This window comes from Atractosteus spatula, chromosome 11, assembly GCF_055471065.1.
Source record: "Atractosteus spatula isolate fAtrSpa1 chromosome 11, fAtrSpa1.hap1, whole genome shotgun sequence".
NCBI classification, from domain to species: domain Eukaryota; kingdom Metazoa; phylum Chordata; class Actinopteri; order Semionotiformes; family Lepisosteidae; genus Atractosteus; species Atractosteus spatula.
In genome coordinates, this window is record NC_142716.1 from 42,626,163 (window position 1) to 42,653,549 (window position 27,387).

Below are 27,387 nucleotides of genomic sequence, written 5' to 3' on the forward strand. Positions count from 1 at the left end.
TGACAGAATTCTCCTGGAAGAAACCCTTTCCATGTATCAGAAAAAAAATAGATTTTGCTTGTACACGACAATATTAGAGAACAGGAAGTTTAATGTAAGTAACAAGTACTGTTCAAAGATAACTGGGGTTGTAAAATAGTAAGACACGTTTTTCTCAATGTGTTTCAGTGTAGTGTCCTATGTAACACAAGGCTAACATATGCAATCTCACTATAGACATTATTGTCGCTCCACATACCTCTGTTATAGCCTCAATGGTAAACTCCCTTGATCACAAACCCACATGAGGTGCTCTGGACATTGGGGTGCCAGACCTCAGAGAAAGAGAATAAGAGATGAAAGTCAGGAGAGCAGTTTTTGAGGGTGAATTGAGTAAAGGCAAGCTCAGCAGGAATTCTAGAAGACTTTTCAGACTTCTTCTGAGTCTAAGGATACCCTAGTCATATTAAACTCCCACTTTTAGTTTGAGGAAACGTCAGATGTAGGGATACTGAATATTAAAACATCATCAAAGGGTAACAGGTGCTGACATTTTGGAACAAAACTAAAAATAATTAGAAAGTTTTCCCTGGACACTTTTTAACCACACAACAGTCAGCAGTGCATGAAGTGAAGTTCAATTAAATTGTTACTATGACAACACAAATGCCTTTCCACTGAAGCTGAATTCAGGAAATACTGAAGTAATCAATAATTTGAGAGCTTCAGTGGATGAAATACAACATGTTATCCTAGTAATATACCGTACAGTTCAGAATGTGTGCTCAAATCAAGGGAAAATCATTCATTACTACAAGCAAATACAAAAGAAATACATACTGTTTACTGTATATTATGTTTAGTTATATATTGTGCTAGTTTGTTCTGAAGCAGAGAAAATCACTGATAGAACATGTCTTAAAAATGAAAATCTGTGTGGTGTGTCCCCCAGGCAAATTGTGCAAAATCCTCTCTAATGAAATGTCAACAAATTAAAAGATGGTTTTGCAGATGTTTGTAAAAGAATATAGCCCCTAGGCCGATATATTGTGTTTAGTCAATGCAATCAGTATAGGTGTGTAACCAGAATTATGGGTGAAGGACAGATATGGGGACACATTTTATCACTTTATCACTTCTATGATGGTTCTATGCAGCTGATCTGCTTAAGCCTTGGCCAGATGCTGTCTTAAGCAGAAATAATAATACTAATGGGAGATCTCATTCACAAAATATTTAGGTTAGTAATTCTTCTTTTATTACAGGACTATAAATTCATACTCGATGAAAACATGCATGTCTAAAACAAAAAAGTAAAAAAATGCATATTGTATTTTGTTTTAAGAACATAAAGGTGCCAGGATCACAGCTATAACAACATTGCTGGGTAGGTTTTACCATCCTGATATAGCCTCTTGTGTAATGAAGATTCTCCTCTTTTCGGTTTAATAATCACTTTTATGTAATACCCTAATCACTCTATTCCTGACTGTGCTTGTTATATGAACAATGTATATAGTTTTTGAAATATGCAGACACTGCCCCAAGTTTAGGTGAAAATGAAGTGTAAAGAACACAAAGGCAAAAACTAAAGAAACACCAGCACTGTTGAAGATTTCACTAGTTCAAAAACCTGCTGGTTAATCATAAATTACTCCTGGATTGTCTTCTGACTGAGTTAATGATCTTTCTGGCATGAATGTGCAATTCCAGCCACAAGATTATGTTAGTCACAATCATTTCTTCACTGACAGTAAGCACACAGAGAAGAGTGTAATAACCAGGTCATATATAAAGTCAGAGCTCCTGGAGAAAGCAGAAGGACTGTTTGGGAGTAGACACTAAGAGCTGATTTTATCTTTGGGATAATCAATAATTCAATGCTGTTGCCTTGGTTTTATTGGTTTATTACCAGTTAATTTCTGAGCTCCATGTAATGAATGTGATTGATGATGGATAAAAGTTGAGCTTGATGCTCTGTACAAACTTCCTGTAACAGACCAAGAGATATCAAAGATATCAAAGGGGTCCATGCACCTCAAAGAGAGCATATACTGTAACTAAAGCTCTATGGAGATAGAGAATGCAGAAAAAATGTTTGCTTTAGAGCAAAGTTGCTTGTTTAGGTGATGAAAGTCCAATCTTCAGCATTCCTTCTGATTTAGAGAGGTTAAAGGGAACTTAGAAGAGAAGTGTGGTGAATTTGTATCGAGCATTCCACAGAGACTGACAGGTAGCTAAAAAAACAAAAAGAGGAAATGCCGAAATAAATGTAATTGGTTCCTTAAATCTACCAAGTTTGTGCCTGAGACAGGAGTAAGACTAGCAGTATGTGTGCCACAAGAGACTGGGACAGTGGCATCTGGGAAATATATGAGAAGGAGATCCCTGTCACTATTACTGGGTAAGTACAGTATACAAAACACTTCTTCTGATCAGAACTTCTCATTGTAATCACTGCTTGGGCTACCTGAAACCTCACTTTGTGAGTGGATATTTTGTTTTTTGTGCACATAAATAATTCCAGTTAATGTCAAACACACCAAGCATGCAGTCATGTACAGTCTGCTTTATTTTTTATGTATTCTGCATGTTCTGTAATTAAAAATGCAAACTGTAAAAAATCCATTGATAATTACCTATCTTTCGAAATACCATAGGAGTGTAAAGAAAAGGGCTAATTAGTGGAAAAAAACACCACATTATGCAATGAGTATCAACTGACATACTGTATTATGTGGCAGAGATAGAGTATATAAGAGAATATATTCTTGCAATGAGGCACACATTGGCACTGTGACCATGACTTAGGGTATCAGAAAAGACAATTGCAAATATAGAGTAGCAGCAATATATGTTTTAATTGTTATACAGTATATGACAAAGATTTTAAATAAATCGGTTTGTTTTGTAATTACATAAAACATCCTTTTGAATATAATTGAAAATATGTTATTTTTGTAAAGCCATTTCATTTGATTGCCTTGCTCAGACAAGAGTAAAGTAAATAATTCCTAAAATGAGTAATGTGTTACACGGTACAGTATACAGTATATAAACTCAAGTATTGAGAACAGGATCAACAGACATATGAAGAACTATTATATATCTATTGCAACTTCTTGGACAATTCTGTGAGATATCTGACATGTTTCATGGAGAAACCTCTGTGAGGTGTGTGCATGTGTAGCATAAGAAGTACTTCATCAATGTGTCCGTCAAAACTCAAGTGTATCCCCAGCAACAGCTGCAATGTTTTCCCTGTCATAAATTGTTTTTCGTGGGCTAGTAAAATTAATATGATCATGATCCTGTGTTATTGGAAGAAAAGCTCCTCATGAGAAAATTGTGACTGCACTTGATCTGCAATGTTACAAAAATATAGAACTGAAAATTCAATTAAAATATCTCTTACTACAATAAGACATATAATCTACTTGCATTTATATAACTCATCCTGCGACACTTAAACTCTGCATCGGTCTCCCACATATTTCCTCCTCAAGCTGTTCCCCATGTATACTTGGTAAGTTGCCCTGGGCCAGCATGGTTCCAAACTGGCCTGACGAAGTTGGCTTCTGCTTATTTATGGTTGTAGATTCAGCTGGGGGTTACTGTATACTGACTTGCATAACGCAACTGTGTTGAAATCTAACCTGGAGTTAGGTTCCTGCTGTTTGTAGTTACACCTTGTGATGTTTTGGTGTCATTTTTGACTAGATGAATTGAGTTGATTTGAAAACCAAATGCCAGATATTTATTTTAGAGAATCAATTCTCTCATCTGACAGAGACAAATATGACCATGGAAATTAGAAGCCTCTTGCTGCTATAGTGAATATCTGAACCTATCCAAATGTCTGTGTGCAGGAGACAAATGTAACTGATTATCTGCTGATTGATTAAACTGTCTTGATCAGTGAGAAACAACAATTGCCGCACAACAGGCCCAAGGTCTGACTTCGGGTTAATTGTTGTGGCGTTGCCCGAGGCAACAAAACCACACCACTGTGACATCAGTGTAGGGCCCTGTCATGGGGTTAGTCACTCAGAAACAGGCCTGGAGAAGCAGGCCTGTCTTTGGCCTGGGAAGTCAGGATGTCTGAGCAAGCCAAGCTGCTGTACCCATGGAGACAGGACAGCAGGAAGGATGTTTATTGCTGAGGTGCTGTGTAGAAACTGGGACAGATCCTGCAGAGAGGAATGTTTTAAACTCAGGTTTACTTGTCTTGGATTTCTGGTGGCTTTTATATTCATTTAAAAATATATATATATAAAAAGTAGAGTCAACAGAACATTCAGCCAACTCTACCTTTAATATTAACTTTCCTCTGGACTTCACCTCCACGATTTTTGGGTGTGTGGTCTTTTCTTCTCTTTAAAAAAAAATATAAATGGGTTATTTTGCACATTCTTAACTATCAACCCGAAATGCCATCTTGAATTGTGCACACACCATTGCTGTAACTCACATGTTAAGTGGAGGACAAAGGCAAATGATCTTACTTTCTAGTCAAATCTTCCAGATTCCTGGGAGAACAGGGTCACACCTGGCTTGTCTTATCCTAATACCACTGTCAGTATTACTGAGCAGGAAACTGCTGGAATAAACCAGATCCAGAAGCTGATTCCTTTCACCTCTGAGTAATGTAAATGAGACACCCCTCCAGACTGGAGGTACAGCTTTATCTTAAGTTAATTAAGATAAAGAATTAAGACTTCCTTTGTGCTGGCTTTTTTGCACATTTTACTTTTTTGGTAAATAAAAATAGGGAAACACTAGGGATTTAGAAGTCACACACAATAATTTGTTTAGACCTTTCTGGGATTGCTGAATAGCAGTGAATAATAATAAATAATTGCTGAATAATAACAGCTGCTGATTATAGTACAAAGCACATTAGATTATTAATTTGATCTATCCATCCATTTTAGTTCAATACAGGGTCATGGTGAATCAGAGTCTATCCCAGCAGAAAATGCGTAAAGGTAGGATATATCCTGGATAGGACACTAGTGAACACACGCAAACAAGGGGCAATTTAGATAGGCGAATTATAGCATATCTCTGGACTGTGGGAGGAAAACAGAGCACCCAGTGAAAATCTATGAGAACACAGAGAGACCGTGCAAATCTCTACACAGGAGGGTCTCTAGGTCGGAATGGAGCCCAGCACCCAAAAGCTGTGAGACAGCAGCACTAACTGTTGCATCACTGTACCGCCCTTGATTCATTTCAATTATTGTCAAACCTAATTTCTAGTCAAATACTGTAGCATCAATCTATCCACAATAAAACTAAAATATTCAACGAAAATTATATTTTGGGTGCAAAAGCCTTGGACAATGTGGTCCGTAATTTTCCAGTGAAATTTCTATATATGCAGAATTTCTGAAGTCTGTGCATTTTCAAAAGGTCTTGTTGCAATAAATGCTGCTCTGTTTTTTTAAAAAGGTGTCCAGGGGATGAGATGGCCAATCTATTGGTGCCTGCAACATCCTTGTAGCATGTTGGAACACTTACTGTGTAACTAGTAATTTTAGTCTTATTTTAGCACTTCTAGCAGTAATTTTACGATTAGGTGTAAGACTGGGATTAGGAATATTTACATATACTCAAATCTAGTATCTAGCAATGATGCCGACAATTACTTTGACTGCAAACATTTTTTGTACCAGGCAGAGCAACAGTGTTCTACTGAAACCAGAACAAAACATTCTGTATTTCCATAAATGCCACTAGAGTGTGCTAAATGGTCATTGTTTTTCCATCTACGCATCTAAAATGATTTTTTTCTAATGAACATATAGTCAGAGACTGGATACATGTTAGAAGACACTGACAGCAGAATTACTACCGCGTAACTTGACAGACCTTGTCATGAGGTCAGAAGATAAGCAAGGTTGGGCCCGGTCAGTACTGGGTTAGGAGACCTTGAAGGAAAACCAGGCTTTTGCTGTAACTTTTGTTGGTGGGCTATTAGGTGGCACACCTTTCTGTGGTCCAGAAATTCCCTAAAACAAAATCACATAGTGTGGCACTGTGCTGTAGGAGGTGCAATCCTTCAGATGAGATGTTAAACCAACTGTGTGGTCACTAAAGCTTCCACTTGCTTGACTAGCTGAATTGCTGCCTGGCTAATTTCTCTGGGCTTGCCTTGGCCTGTCTAAAGTTCTCAGTTCAGTTGAGCATGCAGTCACTACTTCACCTAGCAACTGTGCATCACCCAGATGGGGACCGCCATTCAGTAGTGGATGAAATCAGTTCCCTCCTACTCTATATTTGAATCAGTCCATGGATTCAGTGACATACTGCAAGAGCTCCTTTCCAGGTTAGTACTAATGTGATTTGTACTCTTATTTATTGTGATACTGTGCTGCTACTGTATATATGAACAGACAGCATTCAAGAACTTCTCTCTACTTTAGAACATTATTTAAACTCTTATCATTTAACCCTTCTAACATGAGTGCTGTATCTCTTGTCCAGTTTTGATCAGGAGCAGAATGTTGGCTTAGAGGAGGAGCTGCAGTTGGAGCACCTGCAATGGCTAAAGGAAGCGTTTGCCAGTCACGTGCCTAGAGATCCCAGGCCTGGCGAGGGAGGGGCAGGCTGGAAGGATGAAAAGGGGTGGCGATCAAGCCGTGGACCCAAGCAACAGGCAGGCAGTATGAGCCTGGAAGAGTTCCAGTCTGCCTTGGGTACCATGCTGGGCTCGGAGCGCTGGGCCAGTCAAATGGAATTGCTTTTTAACAAGGTAAGGAGCCTGGTACAGTAGCTCCAACACCACAGGATAAGAGACATAGGAATCCTTTGATGTTTTGGGTTCGGTGTTTACTGTTGTTGGTGTAGCACTTTGGTACACATCTTCAATTTTCTTCCAAGACAGTTTTAATTATATCATTTCTTTAGTCTAAAAGGAGCTCTCAAGGAAGAATTACATTTTCTTTTATACAGATATAAGGCCTTTCATCATAACCAGGAACCTCAGAGTACCTCCCAATAGAAGGGTAGCAGAACAGGTTTTCATTAACTGAAATGTCTTCAGGGAGTAAGCTACTATTTTGTGCAAATTAAGCACAGGGCTCCAGTGCTGGATTCCAGTATTACCTTGAGCAGATATGAGACATAAGCGTTAATTAACCTTATCCCCAGGCAGATGAAACACATGCCACCTAGCACACCCTGTACTTTGCATTGGAAATTTCTAAATATTACAGTTCTTCAAACTTTTTGCAGTGTAATGTTTTGTTTCCTCGTGTCAGCTTAAAGCAGCTGTTCTAAATTTGAATTTACAATTTTCAAAATAAACACAAAATAGTGAACTTTGTGAAAATACTGTACAGTCATCATGCTTTCAAGCATTTGTGCAAATTGTGATGTAAAGCGGCCCTTCCTGCTCACTAGTCACTGTAATCACTAGTGAAATGCAATGTCCAAATGAATAAGTACAGATTGTGCAGCAGACATCTCGTCACAGAAAGATTCTGACATGATCTGCATGCAGAGTTAACAAGTAAGTAGTATTTGTCTGCAAAACAGTCTCAAAGTTGAGAGCAATATTTCTATTTGATTAAAAGAGATGTATTCACAAGCCTGCTTGTTTATAATGTAATAGGGCCACTGCACCTCACTGGATGTTTTTTGCCTCATTCTGAATCACTGACAATGACAGCAATATGGCGCTGTGCATACCTGGAAATGTATCTATTTTTTAATGTGAATTGCAGGTTTTACAAGTTACTGTGTACATTTTACTTTCATTGTGGTCTGAAATGCACTCATCAATGCCAATTTTTTCTAACTGTAAAATATAAAAATAACATTGCAGTTTGCCTTTAACTTGAGTGGTGTGGTGGTTCAGTGGTTAGCATTGCTATCTCACAGCCCTGGAGCATTGGGTTCAATTCCAGATCTGGGTTGCTAACTGCATGGAGTATTTATATGTTCTCCATGTACTGTATTTGGGTGAGTTTCTTCTGGGTGCTCCGGTTTCCTCCCACAATCCAAAGACATACTGGTAGATTAATTGGCTTCTGGGAAAAATTGGCCCTGGTGTGAGTGTGTTTCTATCTGTATGGAGTCCTGTTCAGGGCGCCTCACACCAATTTGCTTGCTGGGCTAGGCTCTGAGTCCCCTGTAACCCTGAATTGGAATTAGAGTTTAGAAAATGGATAGATGCATATTTTAAACCTCTCTGCTGGCAGGTCGATACTTCCTGTGATGGCTATGTGGACTGGGAAGAGTTCTGCACCTACCTGCTGCTACAGTACAAGGAGAAAGACTACACCGGCCGTCAGAGAGAAACTTTTCTCAGCACACAGCCAGTCATTAGACACTGTCTGTACAACAAGGTAACCTTGGTACTAACACAGACATTAAAAGCATTACACACACATGTTACAAAAACTGGCACACTCCGTCACAAGAAAAAAACTTTTTGGAAGTCTTCCATCCATACAGTACATGTATTTCAAAATGTTGATATCTGATTTTGAAAATACACAAACAGAATAATAATGGTGCATTTAAGTACAATATGTGGTGGAAAACATCTTCAGGTGAAACAAAGCTGAATCTTGGTAATGTAATCTTTTAAGATTTAAAAAGAAAAGAGTAAGAATAAAACGAAAAGAAGCCCCCTTCAGCATTCACTTTCCATGCAGTTGAAATGTGACTAAGGATATAGTTCTCCCAAAGAAATAGAAATGTTTTATTACATAGATTCCATGCATTTACGTTCATTCTGATGTTTCATGCCTTCTGGTACATCATCATGTCGTCCTGATTGTACTGTGCTTACCATGCTTTTATCATGGTAATTCACAGGTACCAGTCGACACCCCGATTTACAGGCATTGCTTTGCAAAGTGTTTTAAAAGGTCAGATTTTAAATTTGGAGGCCTAATTCACACATACTAGTGTAAAAAGGAAGCAGGGACATCCCTCGCATCATTCTTAACTTCTTTGTTTGAATTCCCATTTGGTAGCAAGAGCCCACCATCCGCATGCTGGCAGTGCCCCACCCTCAGCCACTGCGCTTCCTCAGTGTCAGCAAGGAGGGAACTCTGACCATCTGGGACAGCAACCTGCGCATTCTCAAGTCACAAGAGGTCAGAAGAGGCACTTGTCTTCATTGACCTGGGGTTCAAAGCCAAACTGGGATTTATGGTTACTTTATGCCGAATTCCCAGCTCGGGGACATGCTGTTATTATGCTTTTTTGTGCATAGAAATCCAAGTACCAGTGAAACATGATTTATACAGTTTTTGCTACTCAGGCCAAACTCAAAAAGTACAAGGTGATGAACAATTTAGATGAGTTATATAATCCAGTATGAAGACATAGGTAAGGGTCAATGATCCTGTTTAAGTGTACTGTGTGTTAATGTATAGATATTTTTTAAATTATGTCTGATATCTTGAGAATGAAAGTCATGGACATTAAATGTTTTTGGTACTTGTTGTTTGAAACCAACTCACAACTTTAGCATCACCCTCCCGAGAAGACAGTGCACCTGGGTGTTAACGCTTCACTGCTGCAGTGGTTATAAACAAATATAGACTGTATACAACAGCGATACCCTGTTTTTATTTAAGGACTGAACAAAAATGTTTCTAATGTCTACTCCCTTCTAAAGGCTTCTCCATTTGAAATGCGAGTAACAGAAAAATTAAAAGTATTTTCTGAAATCCAGGTCTCCTTGGAGTCCAGTGAGATCGCAGGAAGCAGGAGCAGGATCAGGAAATGGACTACAGATGCTGTTTGCATGTCCGATGTCCACAAGATTGCACTGGCAACGACCAGCAGGGACATCCACTTTTTTGACATTTCTACAGCCAGCTGTTTTGAGGAGTTTTACTTGTTTGGTACTTGTTTCTCTTTTCAGAAGATGCAAAATAAATATGTTTTTATTTAAAGGTGTTCCAAATTGATACCCATTCTTGTTTCTTTGCGGTTTTGTCACAGGAATTGCCAATGTGCCAACCTGCTTATGCTACTGGTATGACACCAAGGTAAGGCCCTTTGGTCGATCTTTGACAGGGAATGTCTCAGGGTACCTAGTGCTGCCTCATCCTTAAACCTACTGTTGCAAGATGTTTCAAACCATCAAAATTGACAACTCTGAACATATTAGTACTTCCATGTCCAAGATGTTTGACAGAGAAGGTACTTTACTGTCATTCCAGTATGAACACAATGAACATGCCAAGCCTTGTGTTAAAACTAGCCACTTTTAGGAGACCTTTCAAAGATGGCAATATGTACAGTATTAAGAGTACAAAGAGTATATCCATCCATAACCACTTTATCCAGTACAGTGTCATGGGGGAGCCAGAGCCTATCCCAGCAAATAATGGGCACAAGGCAGGATACACCATGGATGCGACACCAGTCCATCACAGGGAACACATACGAACAAAGGGAAACACACAAACTCCACACAGATAGCACCCCAGGTCTGGAATTGAACCCAGGGCCCCAGAGCTGAGAGGCAGCAATACTAACCACTGCTCCACCATTCACCCTACAATAGTATGTGTATGAGAAATAATTGTTTTAAGTAGTTCAGGTGGGTAGCTGTGTCAGCATGCGTAGGCTGCAAAGGAACAAGTAATAGGTTTATTCCATGCTGAAAAGAGAAGAAAGGAAACACAACATTTTGGCTGTGGAGCCTTCTTCGGGTGTGACACAGAATAAACCTGTAATTGTTTTAAACTGATTTGTTTCCAGGTAAGATTGCCTTGTCATAGCAACCATTATTTCTATTTTTCTGAAAGGCTGCATTAATTGTATGACAAATACAATGGTTGCTGACATATTATCTGCTATGAAACATTTGACAACTGTTCAAGCGCTAACAGGTGTGTTTCCTGGGTTCGCAGGCACCAGGAAGCCCTTCTGTGCTCCTGTGGGGGGATGATGCAGGGAACGTGAACGTACTGTGGTTCCTCCACCCCCATTCAGGCATGTTTGAGACTCCCTTCACTGAGGAGAAAGGACCTCAGAGAGTCTTCATGCAGGTGAGTTCAGGCAATTGTGCCCTTAACACAGCGGGTAACCTGTGGATTTTCCCTATCACTGATACTGTTGCATATAGTGTGTAACACATTGTGTGTACTGTAGTATATAGTACATAGAATATACACTTTAGAATATAATATATAGTATACAGTCACATCTGCTGCTTGGATAATACTTCTTTTATCTTTTTAAATTTTATCCATGCAGATAGCAACTCCAACTTGGGAAAGAATAATTCCACTTAGTGATATTAAAAATAATAATGAAAAACAACCGAGGGGCTTGTCCAGTAAAGCAGTGATCAGACTGAGCTTTACATGGCCCAAGACCTCCCTATTTCAAGCTTGAATTATGTTTCTAGCCAATGAGAATCACCCTATCAATGCTCCCAGTCAGCCATTCCATTTATTTCCTGAGTATTTCCTTAAGATCACATTTTCTAAACCTTACTGTATGGAAGAGCACATTACACCTTTTAGTCGTGGTGTGAAAATCATTTCAGTAAACCTGATGACATTGCTAGGGTTTTCTCAACAGCAGGCACTCTCTGATCTTGACCATAAAATTCAAGTTCACTGATTAAGCAATTTATATGTCATTAGAAAAATTGAAAAGGTGTGAAGAATCCCTCCGGTTGAGGGTCACTGCTGAATGTTTGTCACTGGCCTCATGCAGGATATCCGCGATCACATCCGGTTGGTCTCCTATCAGCTCATTCCTGGGGTTCACAGGGAGGCCATCTGCAGGATCTGCTACGAGCGCAGTGGCGATCTCATCATCACGTCATCGGGGAGTTCCTCCACCTCGGTGGTCATCATGGACGCTCACCGCAAAAAGAAGAGCTACACCTGGAAAATCAACAAGGTGAGCTTGGCAGGACATGAACATAAAAACGGTTACAAACGAGGGGAAGAAAACTAACCCAACTAGCTTGTTTTGTTGTTAGTAGCTAATAGATCCAAGGATTTCATCCAGCTATTTCTTTAAAGAAGCCTGGATATTGACTTCAGCAACATGGTGGGATAACATGTTCCATACTCCCATAACTCTTTGGATAGAGAAGAATGCCATGTTCTTGGTTTTAAAAGTCACTTCCACTAATAAAGTAGAAAAAAGACTTCAACTAAATAATTTACTAATAACTGTCTTGACATACAGTAGGTGACACTGAGATACTGAGATAATTCCCAGTGTGTAGCTGAGCATACATTTGCATATCATGCAAGGTGCCATGCAATAGGCTGACAATAGGCCACAGCAGCAGTGCTCTTGGAAAACTGGACGGTTTATGGGAGTGCTCGTTTGAATTGGACAGACACCGCCTTTTCATAACTACTAAATTTTCCTTCGTTTTAATGATGCCACCTACACATTTCTGGCATTGTTACTTACAAGACTGGGGAAAGAGTGGTACAAATAACTTTCTATCTCACACTGCCAGCAAAGTCTGTTTGAAAACATTTGACATTTGGACGGCAATCAAGGCTGAAATGGTCACACAAGGGCACCCTGCACTTGACAGCAAGTAACATCACTGACTGAAAAGTAGCAAGTTCAGCACATTTCATCTAAGTCATGAACAGATACTGAATAAGAAACAAAAAGAAACATAGGAAGGATCATGAATAATCAAACCATAACTTCACAAATTATTGCTAGTAAAGCAATGCAAACTATGTCTGGGTGTGTACAGTGAATAACAGTTAAGACAAGACAAAAACACAGTAGTACTCATGCAGTAATGAAGGAGCAAATTTTTACAATAACCTTGTTGTAGTAAAGGGATTTTAAAAAATATTTAATACAGGAAAACTGTACCGAGAGACATTAAAAATGCAACTAATGAGTATTTGAGACAAGAGATTTAATTGTAGTTTTAATGCCTCACAGTATAGCAGTGCATCTAATTATCGTTTAGTATTTGAAAATATTTGCATTGTTTCTTTATGGCTCTTACAGTTTTTTAAACACATACATATGCAACTCAAATAAATGGGACACTGAATAATTCCAACACAAATTCTTCTTTTGCGAAATGCAGGGCTGCACACATACTTGAATTACCTCCTCTGGGAACTATAAGGAATCCTGAGGGTCTGAACGTTTTCCAAAATATTGCTTTCTGTTGGCAAATGAGCACTAACTGGAAACATACCTTGATCATGCTGTGCATTTTACACAAACAATTAATAACTGATCACATAGTATGAGGCAAAACCAATTAAATAGCACAGAACACTTCAATGTCAAAAAGATATTACAATAACAATTAGTTGTTATTAATATTCCAGATGTCAAAGAATTGTTCAGTGAGTGGACTAGAGAAAGGAGAGCAAGAGAAATTAGAGGAGAGCGATATGGGGGAAATAAGGACATGTTCTTTGAATTGTTGGCTGTTTACTGGGAAATCATTTTTCTTTATTTGGACATGGAAAATGGTACAAAAGCATTCTTTTGTTTTTCCATGGATAAAAAAAAAACGTTGCTGGCAGCCAGGAGATACTTTTTTAGCAAAACAATTTCCAATGAGAATAAATCATCAGTCTGATTCAGATACCAAAGCAGTTCCCAGCATTATCCTTTAAAACCATTAGACAGCATAGGTAAACATCACCAACCAAGATCAATTAAAACTGAGCTATACTTTTAATAAGAAACACACTCGCAGGTTAAACTGTGTATTGCTCCTTGAGGGAATAGCCATGGGAAGTAAAAATGTTAGCAATAAAACATGCATTTCAGTCCTTCAATCTATTTTTAACTTTCTTCACTTTGAGTAGGAGTAGGAGAAAAACAGAAATCCTGAGAATAAGTGTTGCATTTTTAATAAAAGAAAAATCAAAGAATTAAATAGGCACTCTCTTGGACTTTTTGTAAATGCTGCAGGAATACCTAACTGTTCTGAAACTTACTGTACATAATAAATGGAAAAAGATAATAAATACAGATTCTCCTGCATTGTGCTCTGATTCTAGTATCTTACTCTTTCTTATCGATAGTCATAGAAAATCTAACCATCTACCTGTGTCTTTTCAGGGAGTCACATGCTTTGACTTCTGTAAGTCCCTGAATCTGCTGGTGACAGGGGGGGTGGATCATACTGTCCGCCTGTGGAACCAATACGTGACAAGTCGCCCTGTGGCCACTCTGCAGGGACACTACATGGCAGTGCTGGACGTGGTCATCTACGAGCCCCTGGGCCAGATATTTAGCTACTCCAAAGATGCTGTAAGGTTTTGGTTCCTGGGATTAACACACTTTAAGCACACTATTGTAAACTCTAACACTATCAAATATACACAAACGCAATAAGATTGGCCAGGTTGATCTTGAGAAGCTGGAAGTCAAGCAATAACAGTCACTTCTTCCTAACATACCAATACTGTACATTGCGATGAATACAGAAATCTCCTAGACTATGTAATGAGCGACCTGAACGATTCTATTCACATTACTGAAATCACATGCTGATTTCATGCATCTATTAATAAAAAATAATATTATCTGCAAACTAAAGTGATTCACCAGCTTCAAACATACAAGGGTTTCATGGGTAAAATCTGCATTTGGCAACCAGTCAATGAATGACTCAATCAGCCAGTCAATATCTGTTATATTTAGTGCCTAAATATCTCAAAGTACCTGCTGATTAGAAGACACGAATGATCAAAAACAAACATTGGAAAAAATCGCCCCTGTCACTGACAAAAATGTCTCTCTGTTCTGGCATTGGTGTTGGCAGGTGCTGAAAGTTTGGGACATCTCCTCACTGTGCTGCCTGAGGACTCTGCTTCTGAAGTTCCCCTGTGTGCAGGCTGGCCACGCTGTTGAGCACGGAGACTTCCCCTTCCTGCTGCTGACATCTGCACCCCATGTGCTTCTGGTGTCATGTGGGGACTACTTGGCCCTGCTGCGACTGCAGAGCGGGGGTGCTGAGGGAGACCGGCTCCTCACACACAGTGCACCGCTGTCCTGCGCTCTCTACAACCCCTTCTTCAAACAGGTCTGCACCATGCCCCTCCCTTCTTCATCTGATAAGTGCAGCTGGGAGGTAGAGCTGTTTCACATCTCCACTGTTAACTCTGCTGAATATGTAGTACATACACATTTGTATGTAGGACTGCATGTTTACATCCCAACAGGGCTGGTATAATGGATACAGTAGTGAACTGAATTGACTTCATAAGAGATGATTCCTAATTGGGGTAATAAAAAGAAAAAATCTGTATTTTTTAGAAGCCATATAAGTGTCTTTTGTGCTTTTGCTAGGTGGTTACAGGCAGTGATGATTCCACAGTTGCTGTGTGGGATGTGGAGACTGGGACGAAGTGTCTCCAGCTAAGCAATGTCCATGGACAAGAGGAGATCACATGCATGGCCTTGGACAGCACACAGCGCAGGCTGATCACTGGGGCACGCAATGGGACCATCAAGGTACAACACTGCCTACCCCCAGTCCCCATCCCTGTTCCCTTCTACAACAAACACAAGATGTCCTGCAGTCCTGCTCAAACTACTCTGCTCACTGTCAACTATCTATATGAAAGGGATAAAGCACATGGGAAATACAGTATATCCACACTGCATACTATACTATAGGTTGTTTTGCAAAACTTAATAAGGGTTGTTATGAGAGTTTATATAATACAGATGCTTTGTATAAAAGGAAAGGAAAAAACCTACAAACAAGAGGAGACCATTCAACCCATCTAAAATGTTTGGTTGCTTGTGCTGTAGATGACTGACCTAGTGATTTGAGTCCTGGAACAAGGATTCCAGTCACTTTTTGACAGAAACCAGGGTGTCATCTTCAGCAATGCGGCTGGGTGGCTTGTTCAAGATTCCTACAACTCTTTGGGTAAAAATGTGCTTCATCTTAAAATGATGTTCCCGTTAGTTTACACTTGTTTTTCACTGTTGAGCTTGAAGAGGTCCATTAAGTTTGTTTTTGTCTGCACCTTTGAAAATTTACAACGCTTCAGCTAGTCCCCTTGTGATGCTCTCAATGAGTTTATAGTATCTTAAACGTGCCGGGATCCATGATCACTTTGCTTCAAGACAAACATATTTCTTCCAATGTAGCTTGCAATGCATCTGTCCTAACACGGGAATACAGATGTAATTCACAAAACCCATGAACAGAAAATGTTTTGTGAATCACAAATTCTGTCCTTTTGGACAATGAGAGTATGATGTCTGATCCCTAGATAAAAACATAAAAATTCTTAATTTTTTAAAAAGGTCTTAATTAATACCATCCATCTCTAAATCCTTTCAGAAATACCCCTTTGCAACAACATGTTTGGGATCCAACTTTAAAATGTAATTACGCTAATGAAAATACAGTACACATGAAAAAACTGACAACAATTTTCAGACTTTTGGGCATAAGCCAATGTTACCCAACACTGCCAAATTCCATATCCCAACTAGAAGGCATTTCAGCTGTGCAAAGGCACTTATATTTCCAGTCAAAATAAAGTATACAGCACTGGAGACCTGGCCATAAGAAACAATTTATGTCAGCGGTCCCTCTTCTCCATACAGGTATGGAACATCCAGAATGGACACAATCTTCACAAACTGGAGGCTATAGCTGAAGCAGAAGTCACAGGGGTCATCTGTTTCCAGGACAACAAACTCCTGACTGTGGGATGGAGTCGAAAGCTAGCCCTTTACAGCATCACAGACCCTGGGGTGAGAGAGTGTACTTGTATACAGCACAGATTTTCAAAATTGTCAATTCGTTAACGTTAAGGTAATGTTAATGTTAAGTTAAATTTACAGTTTTGAAATTTTACATTGTCTTGGAAGTGGCAAATGTTTATGAAGCAGAAAATAATGTTTAGCAAGAACAAACACATCAACAGTATTTCATATCAAAGCATGACTGGAAAACAAGCAGTACTCACACTCCTCTCTGGTTTACCAAATATGTGTTCTGGTTTGTTGAAGTGGACAGATTTATTAAAAACATTGACATTCTCTCCATCTAAATGTTTGATGTGCAAAACCAGGCTACACAGGGAAACGTCTCTGTTCTGTGGTCTTTCAGAAGACCTATGTGCATGCAGACCTGTCCTGGAAGGGAGGCCAGGTACACTCTGATGATATCTTGGCTGTGGACTACTGTCCTTCTCTGGGGCTGCTTGCCACAGCCAGCTTCGATGGAGAGCTTATCGTCTGGACCCTGGATACACAGAGATCCTTTGTCTACCTCCGCAGGGCACCACACACAGCGTGAGTGTGGCACAAGACAACCAAGATCACTGCAGAACAGCTACAGCATTCAACACTTACAGGGATCAGACTCCTGCAGTACAAATACTCTGTTGCTCTACAGTTTCACATTACATTCTTAAATTCAAACAGATTTTTTCTTTGCTCCGCAGACTTTATCTAATTGTGTCACTCTAGAATCTAGAAGTTTACATTGCTAATAATATAAATTGCAATCCTGAAATATATTTGAAGTACATTTTAAAAATGTTACAGTGAATTCAGTGATAAATGTTAAAAGGGATGTACAAACACACAATGGAATTTGTACCAGGATACTGTGGATAATGCGAATCAATGAGATTTTTAAAAGAACAAATATTCAGATCCTTAGTTTAAATGTCTCATCCAAAGCACATCACCTCCTACAACACATTAGCTCTTATTAGGGCTTTGCTTTTGTTGGAAATTCTGGTCATGAGGGGTGATTGTCACCTACTAGTACACCAACACCACTTGCAGCAGCTTAGTTTTCCACACAGGGCTCCCATTCCATTACTGAGCAGGCTCTGCCCCACAACCTATTTATCTTGTGCAGAGACAGCCCTGGCATGACTGACAACACCTCAGATGAGCCCACCAGCAAAACGACGCAGCCCAGACCCAACTCCCGACACCGAAGAGCTCAAGCCTGGGACGAGGGGTAAAGTAAAGAGTTAGAAATTGAAATCAGAAAGAAGCCCACTTATGACTAAAACTAAGAGACACAGCTTGCACAAAACGTCATGGGGGTCTCTCTTGTGTCCTTTACACATTGGCAAGACAATGCCACTAAACTGGACTAATTCAACTTTGTGTTGTACTGAAAAAATAATGAAAGTGGAGCAGTAACCCATCTGCTACTATAGGCTGAACCCCCAAAATACAAAGCCTGCTAAGTGTTCTGGAAAATAAATACTGAATTGATGGCAGAAGCAGGTAAAGATACAGCACCTTGTTCACTTTCTCAGCCTCCCATACTTTCCATTTTCATGTGATTCTCTGCTGTCAGGGTCCAGCCTCCAGTGGATAAGCTGTTGTTTCTGAAGTTCCGTGCCGAGGACAGGAAGTGCAGAAATGGGCCGCTCCTCATCAGCTCAGAGGCGGGCTTCCTCTGTTGGTGGAGTGTGATGGGATCACCTCGTAAACACGGTAACTCAAGGAGAAGCTGCACACTGAACACTGCAGAGTCAACACCAAAGTGAATGCCAAATACACTGAGCTCTACACGGGTGAAGATGTGGAGCCCATGAATAAACTGACTGGTCAACATGTGGTATCAAAGAGGTCAATGAAAAACAACAGGAGATTAGTCCTATTTTTGATAAAAGAGGCAGGGAGTGATACAAATGTCACTGCCGAATTTCTGCAATGATTGGTTTGGCCTCTTTTAAAGTTAAATTTAACAAGTTCTGAAATCGCCCCTATCTCACCTGTTATCCCCCACTTTATAAAACAGAAGAAAATCTTTTCAAATTTTAAGTTTCTGCTTTCATCTGATTCAGTCAATCAAAATGCATCTTAAACAGATTATCACTGATGGCACTATGATATCCTATTGCAGGGCAGTTCTATGCCCCAAAGAGAACAGATGAGTCTGTTCTGGGGTTGTGTACAGACCAGGAGAACATGCTCCTCATGTCTGGGGACACTGCAGGCTTCATACAGGTGTGGGACATCTCTGAGTTCGGGCTACAGCCTGGCGATAAGGTGAGAATGCTCACAAGTCATTACATATAGTAAAAGAAGTAAAAACAACATTTAGTCCTCTCAATTTACTTCCTGTCTGTACGTATTGCACTGTCCCATGTGGGCTGAAGAATAACAGTGTACAACAGAATGGGTTGGTCAACTACATAAGACTGAAGAGCTTATGATTTTACCTAAGACATAATGTACATCACACACATATACCTCCTCAAGGACACTGAATTATACTAATTGGTTTTACACAGTAAGATCAACTTCTGTAATGTGTGTGCATTTGTAAATAAATGCTTACAGGTTTGCAGCTCATGCAATGAGGTAAACTGCTTTTATAATTATTACATTTTAAGAGTCTTTAATTTTTGAGTTTATCTACTACCATTATTACACAAAACTCCACAGGAAAGATGAAAGTGGTACCTTCCTACACAATATTTACTGTATTTCCCCTAAGCATGCCTCTGCAAATCTTAGTAGCAAAAAAAGTATACTGTACCTCAAGCCCCTGTCATAAAACAACCCTGACCTGTTCCCACCAGGCAGTCAATGGCTGCCCTCCCCTGCTGTACTGCTGGAGAGCCCATGACAGCACAGTGGTCAGCATGGAGCTGCTGCTCTTTGGCTCCCAGCTCTTCCTGGTCAGTGCCTCCTCAGACCAGACTGCCCGGCTGTGGTCCTGCAATGGGTGTTACGTGGGCACATTTGGACAGAAGAAGAAATGGAACCTGAAAAACCCCTCTACATATCAGCACCCCAGGTACCTGGACTATAGCACAGTCACTTTCCCTGCCATCTCACCTGCTGCTTAAACAGTTATTTAACTACATTACATCTACTCTAAACCCCAGTGGGTGTAGACCTCAGTGGAAAAGATTGTGAGTACCTGCAGGCATTAATCCACTTATATAGACAGTAAATTATTGTGCTAGAAAAACAAATACAAACAAAAATACTACAAACACACAGTAGTATTTGAGTCCTAATCATGTTCAGCCACACTGAACAACACATGCTCTTGAAATTTCATTTGTAACTACAAATAAGAAAAAAAATGCAACTTTTATCTCTTGTAGGTAATTGATAAAGAGTTAATGAAATTCGGAGACTAGTGTGAAAATAAAAAACTTATTTGAATGACTCATGAGATAATGGACCACTAATCCTTTAAACTCCCTGATCGAATCTTCGGGCGTGGTTTCAATCTTGGTAGCTCAGCTCTACATTGCATCACTGCAACTGCTGTGGGAATGTTCTGTCTGACATGAGTCAAAATGGGCAAAAAGCACAAAAACAACACAAAAACAGATCTAACCCCAAACAATGGGAGTGACAGACAGCAGAGCTTTCGTGATAACTGCCAAAACAGAAAAAAAAAACCCTGTCACTGCAGCCAGACGACTCAAACAAATACACTTGTAGAGTACTGTAAGTGTTGTGATGGTCTAGCAATAATTACAGTTAATTGGAACCAGATGGGGGAGCAGAGGCTGTCAGTAGGTGTGGATGGAGAAAGTTACCCATTGTAACTGGCCTTGTTATTAATGTGGTATAATGTTCCAGTTTTTTCCTGCAATTCTGTGGCTTGTCTGATAGGAGTAAAAGCACAACTGCTGGTACCTGCGGTCCACATAAAAACTTAATATTTCAACCGCACACACCCACGGGTGGCCCAGATAATCAGTCCACACTGCCTGAGAGGTACAGTGATTGCCAGCATGTGGGCACTGACCACAGCAGGAAAACAGCTGTGCCCCTCAGGGACAAAAGTTCCTGGTTATGGCAGCCTACAGTATGGTGCAATAAAGTGAAGAAATGAAATAACATAGCTGTACCTGTACTCCACAAAGTGCAGTATCAAAGACTTCTACCCCTCAATCAACAGCACTCACACCAGGTGATAAATAAACCCCCAGAATTGTAAGCAGAGTACTTTTTTGGCCGAGAAAGGAATGGTTAGTCTCCCTCATGACTCAACATGTATGCTTGATCAAAATACAGGTTGAGCCCCAGTGTCCAGAGGTTATTGGTCCAAGTCTGGGTTATGTCAGCAAGTGACTATGATGAGGATTTCCGCAGTGGTTCTGCACAAGTGGTTGAGAGGGGTTAGTCTGCTAGGGCTCTCTTGGTTTTCTGGCAAAGACCTGCTGGGTACCTTCATCCTTGCAGTGACTGAGAAATGCACTGATACTTTCAGGTATTGTGGAACTTGCAATGACTGCAAAGCATCAAACGGGTTTGTAGGTGGGCCCGATCAAGCAGCATATCTGTGTGCCACAATGCCATCTAAGAGTTACAGGAGCAGCAGTCACAAATCTGAGTTGTATACAACTTGTGATCCAGAATGGATTGAATTGGTAGAAAAATAAAAGTGATTGTCAAATTCTTACAGTATGTATAAGAACAAAAAAGAAGGCAGGATCACCTCATTTTATTTTACTAGCTTCTAGAATATAGGTCATCAGGATTACCCAGGAATATTGGAGTATGGGATTGGAGGGCACCCTCATGATCTTCAGTCCTTCTCTGTGAGAAGATGGAAGATGAAAAAGGTCCTTGTTGGGTAGAAAAGACAGGGAAAAACATAACTGAAAGCTGTATCAAAATTAAATAGTTGGTCAACATTTGGGGCTTTTCTTTAATGGTTATTTTTCTCATCGCTGCTACTGTACGTCTTGCAGAGACCCCTGGAGAGATACCAGGGAAATAGAGAAAGAGGAGGAAGAAGAGGAGAAGACTGGTGTTAGACAGCAGTCTGTCAGTGGCCTGTCTCTGAGTAAAGAGCAAAGATTGATTCAGGACGAGGCATCAGGCCAGAGTGAGGAGACAAGCTGGAAGGGTGGAGCCCAGCAAGAGGAAGACTCTGAACATTGTGCAGGCACAGTAAAACAGATCTGACAAATGTGTTTTTTTTCCACCTTCCTTACTAACACTCTACCTTTCTACATCTCTCTGTGTATCTCTCTGGGCTATATTGCCAAATTATTTTTGTTATTCCATGCCTTGCTCTTGACAAAGGGAATTTTTGAAGTTTTAGTATTTGGTCAAAGGTTAAACTGATCACAAAAAAAAATTAAACACAGGACTGTTTACTGAAGAGGCTCTGACAACCTTACATTAACGCCAGCTCTTCCCAACCATGACATGAATATCCTGTCACAAACCTATTTACATATACAGTATAAGGAGTAATACTTTGTTAAAAAAATCAAAACTTAGGTTTAAATCTTTGTTCACATTTACTTATGTCAGGATCATACAAACAGTGTGAAGAGAGCATTAGGAAGAATCTTACAATCTGAAAAAATGTCAACAGTACACATAACAACATTTCTTAGAAATACGCAGCTTTGGAAAAATACAGATCAAAAAAGGAAGAGCTGAAAGTATTTTGACTGGGCTCCGTTGAAACATCGGGAAAAAGATGTTGACAGCTCAGAGAACCATTTCCTATTGGGCATCCCACAGGGTCCAGCTGCAACAGTAAGGCAATCCAAGATATGGAATTAATAAAACCATCGGAGCAGCTCAAAAACCGGCAATATTGTTCTTGGAAAGCTTTTGCTCAATCTTTTACTCAGAGTTCAAGATTTTTTTTTTTAATTTAACATCTGTGTGTAATAGAAACTGCAGCAAAGGGGTTGTGAAGGATGTGAAAAACAGAACCTGTCAAAATATTACTGCCAGCCACAATCTGCGTGACAGCTGCAGAGAAAACTGGGACCCCTCCCTCCTGGCCAGTCAGGTCCCTTCGGTCGCTCAGAAGCCTGGCCTTTTATAAACAGTCCCACATTCACGGGAAACACAACCGCAAATGTCTTCAATAGCATAGTGCTCATTTACCATTACAATCAACCACACTAACAACTCATTTGGTTTCAGTAAGATGCTGAAGTTGGGGCTCGAGGCAGCATGTGCAATTTTAAATGCGTCACAGTGACAGGGTGGGGAAACTTCTGTCCTTAATGAACCTCATCACTGATACAGACTAACCAAGCATACTCTATCTACTTTAGGCTTGTTGTGTGTTACACATTTCCTGCACATCCAGGTGTAGATTACTTTTACACTATGAAAAGGAAATGGGCCTAACAGACACTCATTGATTTTTTTGTTCATTCATTGGAAAAAACACTATATTCTAAACCAATTTGACAAATGAAAAAGAACGATAAGCTATAAGGAGTAAGTTATAATTAACTGATAACTATAGATGAATATAAATAATACAGCTATCAAGAGAGGTTTTCACTAGGCTGAATATTAGCCATCAATTTTAAATTCTGTCACTCCTTCAACTGCGTGTGATGTTCTGTAATGGCCTCAGGTGAAAAGCAAATTAAAGTCCCCCCCACCCCCATCAGACAGACACGGGTTTGTAGGGGAACTTCCTGTGCTGTTTCCTGGTTCTTTGGTCTGCCAAAAAAAGCTATTGGTGGGAGCCGAGACAGTCCTGGAAGGAGAGTGGCAGGTTAGGAAAGCAACTTGGAGAAAAACTGTGAAACGACATTCGTGGCAGAGAGATGAAATTAGCAGGGTGTGCACTACTGCTTCTTAATGTCTAGACACAGTTTGGAGTGAATTAGGTGTCTGGGTTCATGGCTCAGATTACCTCTTAGAACTGGGTGATGTGTGTCATTTTTAAACAGATAATCCTAGTCAGCCCCAACTGCAGGATGTTTACTTCAGAGTTGCAAAACCCTGTGTTAAAATGTCTAACGAGGCAGCTCAGCAAAAAATATGGGGGAGGTTTATGAGGTTTCTTTTTTGTCTTACTGGCAAAGCTCAGGACACAGTAAAGCCTACTCAGATTAGATTAAGCAATGACAAAAAAGTTTGCAAAACATTTTTTTTCGAGTAGCTTTATCTATACGATATTCACCATTCTTTAATTCATTGATTAGTGAATGCAGTGTCCATGAAGTTGCTAAATTGGGTGACATAGGAACACAATTCTATATTTCTATGGTAAGCTAAGGTTTGTGTTACAATTTCCAGGCTTCACACAGTCTTTCATTTCTTCACTGGACTCCAGGGAGGCAGAGAGCCCAGCCTCCGGCCTCTTGGACAATCCTGCCAAGGCACCACACACCAAGGTGAGAATATACCCTGGTTCCACCTAAAATGCTGTTAGCACAGTTTGTGCCCTAAAGCATAAACCCCAAATTGCAGTGTGGTACAGTTGCTTTAATAGTCTTTAACCCAGGGTCAGTTCAGTGCAGAGGTGACTCCCAGGTTCCTGCAAGCCTGGAACGATGTCAGTGAGAGATGTGATGCTCTTCTGATTGGCCTGATAGACGCTAGTAATTCCAAATGTGATTCTAGCGTCATCAATGAAATGCCTCACAATTTTAGCCCGACACAAAGTGAGATACTATATGTAATTTTCAAAATACATTTTTTAAAAAGAGTATTCAACGAACATTCGGCAGGGATGACAACAACCAAGGTCTCTTTCATCTCAGCTGCCCTAACTGGTAATCATCCTTGACATCATTTCCCAAAGGCTATAAATACCTTGAGTAAACCTCTCTTCCTCAAATTTGTCTTATGCATCCCTCCTCCACCCAGCTACATTTGCATCTCCCCTTTAGTCAGTTTCTCTATCATGTTTGGGAGTTCTAATTTCCTCGTCTTACAGCCAGCATTGGCCCTCAACCAAGTGGGTTAAGCCAAAACTTCCCATGCCTAACCACTCAATAAATATCGTGTGGTTAGGCATGGTTTCGTTGTTCCTTTTAAAGGTAAAAATGGATCAAATAAATCAAATAAAGAGTGGAATACAGTTATTACTTAAAGAGTCATTGCTCTTTATTGAGTACTAACATATGATAATGTACTTATTTTTAAATCTGCAACACATTTTCCACAACATCATGAAATCATCATAAAAATGTGTTCTGACATGTTAATGAGGGATGTAAAATATTGAAATTTTAATGAAATCTTACGTTTCTACACTGTATCATACATTGTACAAGCTAAGGGCTTTATCATACTTTTAAAAAGGCTTAAATTATGGTAAATTGGTAGTAGTTATTATATTCAATAAATAGTAGTAATATTGAATGGAAGAAGCTTCAAGGTGGAATGAGTGCTATTTCAGTCCTGATTGATTCATATCTTGAGAACTGGGCCAGAGTCTCAGGCCTTCTGCTGTCACTTTTCCCAGAGTGCTCTGGGAGTGCAGGTTGAACAGGGTCTTCTGAGGAAGACAGTGGCTCGACTTGAGCGTCGCCTGGCATTCGGAGACATTGACTCCAGGAAGCTCGCCCGCGTTGGGAGTGTCTGCACGCCCTTCCAAGCTCTGGCTACTCCAGTGAGTCCCACGAACGAACCTTTGATCTCTTTTCCTCTTGATCTGTTCACAAATCCAGTTTCCTCTGTGCAACCCTGTCAATAACAATGACCATAAAGACTGCGGAGGAGGAGGTGTAGCATTGCTCTGTGCTCTTTCACACACAGCAAATAACTGATGGATTGAGAACCAGTGTAAAAAGAAATGCACTAATTTAGTGGACTGTCAGGGCCATCTTAGAGATTATAATAGTCATCCATAAGTATACTGTAAGTCCATGTTGTTGTTTAGCAATAGCTTTATGCAGTTAGAGAACTAGCTGGTTGTCTATCTGTTGCTGTAGCTCCATACACAAAAGGTTTATTTGTTCAGTGCTCTGATAAGAAATGGCTAGATAAGACTGTCAGATTTATAGGTTACTACATGAGCAAGAGGGAGCAAAATGCGTCTTTTTTACTGCCTCTGTTGTACTTATGCAAGTCAAGGTCTGGTATATTAGATGTACATCTAGGGCAAATCTTGGTCTCACTGGCAGAGAAAGAGAGAGTGGAAAAACAGATAAAAGATTTATTCTCTAGGCTGTGAGCAAAGAGGAATGAATGTGACAAATTTCTGATCCATTTTCTCAGCTCTTCTTCAGCCTTTGCTTGCGTCTGCAAGCACTGCTGTCAGCTATAAGACCACCACCGAAGTCTTGCAATAAAATCCAATCGGGCATTGCTGTGGCGTAATATAATAAAATAGAATAATTACATGTGTCAAACCTAGAACAGAAATGCACAAACAGAAATTAAAATGTATTTTGAAATCTTTCCTGTTGACATGTCTCTGATTTTGGAACGTTAAGGCTGTTGGGAAGAACTTTGCCCAGATCTGAAATCCTGCCGCGTTTAAAAGAGAATTGAGCAAAGAAAGCACAGCCTCCTGAGAATACATGGACATGCTGTATAGGGGGTCAACACACAATAATTCCCCCCTTGCTCTCTTTCTTCCATTAGGAATGCCAGGAGCTGCAGCTGCCCTGTGATTTACCCATGAGCCCTTGGATGCTGAGCAAAGGGCTGAAGTGTGTAAATGAGGCTGATCTGAAGTCTCTGCCACTGACAAGTCGTAGCTCGGATAATGACCAATGTGAAGACCCGGACAGAACCATTGTCAGGAGCAGGCTGCCTCTGGACTAAAGAAAGCTAAGGTCTTGAGCCACTCCACCACCCTCTTCCTTATGTACACACCTCAGCAGCTGGCTCAAGGCAGAGTGAACCACTTCAATGGCAGACAATCCACCACAGAAAACCTGTATGAACTCTGAGAACCGCTGTGTCTTTCATCATATGACAGCTGTGGATTAAAAAAAAAAAACTCTTTTGTATTTTATTGACTGAGGTTCCTCAGCAGTATATTCAGTTTCAAATCTGTTGTCATGAAATTCCTCAGGGACTCTATTTTTGGAACTCTCTTAAGAGTTGCCATGTTTGAAGAGTCAAACACTACTCACATTTGGTAAGAAAAATCACATTACTGTAGAACAGTTGATTGCCGAAAACAAACTGTACAATGTATTCCAATACTGGTGCCCCTCAAATGCAAATGTACAATTCAATTAAATTTAGGATAGAAGATTTGTGAAATGAATACCAAAGTTGCTTCTTTATATATAATTTATATTATTTATATAAACCTAGCAATATCCTTACTTTTCATATGCAGAAGATCTGAAACATTCACAGATACTTTCTTGTCTTATTATTTTATGTCTTTATGGAAGATCAAGTGAGCTCAGACAGAATTATTAATGACAAAGTCGTCATTCAGAATCTCACAAACATGGTGGCAGTCTGAAATTTGTGTCACATCTGTGAGATTATACGGTAATTTAAAATTTAAGTACAAGGTTCTTATAAAAGTTAGTTGACCCACTTCAAACAACTGTTTTGTGAAAACTATGCACTGCAGCGCAAAGACATCTGGTACGCAAATAGTTTTCCTCCCCATGATCCAACTATTGACAATGACTGTGGACCTGAACTCACTTTTACAGTAGTGTACCATGTCCTTCCATTCACATAAGCCATCATACACAGTGTTCAGACTGAGCTGATGTAGTTCCCTTGGATTTGTGTTGT

At 39.9% G+C, this 27,387-nt stretch overlaps 1 protein-coding gene across 1 annotated transcript; it reads left to right on the forward strand.

Annotated features, from left to right (window-relative positions):
* The first annotated feature begins 2,309 nt into the window (after positions 1 to 2,309).
* Positions 2,310 to 26,626, forward strand: LOC148824089 (cilia- and flagella-associated protein 337). The gene is made up of 21 exons (XM_088927392.1): positions 2,310 to 2,383; positions 6,469 to 6,736; positions 8,187 to 8,333; positions 8,970 to 9,092; positions 9,677 to 9,848; positions 9,949 to 9,995; positions 10,866 to 11,003; positions 11,680 to 11,868; positions 14,041 to 14,232; positions 14,747 to 15,007; positions 15,274 to 15,438; positions 16,552 to 16,701; positions 17,060 to 17,244; positions 17,822 to 17,926; positions 18,275 to 18,414; positions 18,827 to 18,972; positions 19,509 to 19,726; positions 21,648 to 21,844; positions 23,965 to 24,062; positions 25,139 to 25,285; positions 26,263 to 26,626. Exons 1-21 carry the CDS (start codon positions 2,310 to 2,312, stop codon positions 26,443 to 26,445), a joined length of 3,345 nt encoding a protein of 1,114 aa, XP_088783518.1. The 3' UTR covers positions 26,446 to 26,626.
* Positions 26,627 to 27,387: the final 761 nt, after the last annotated feature.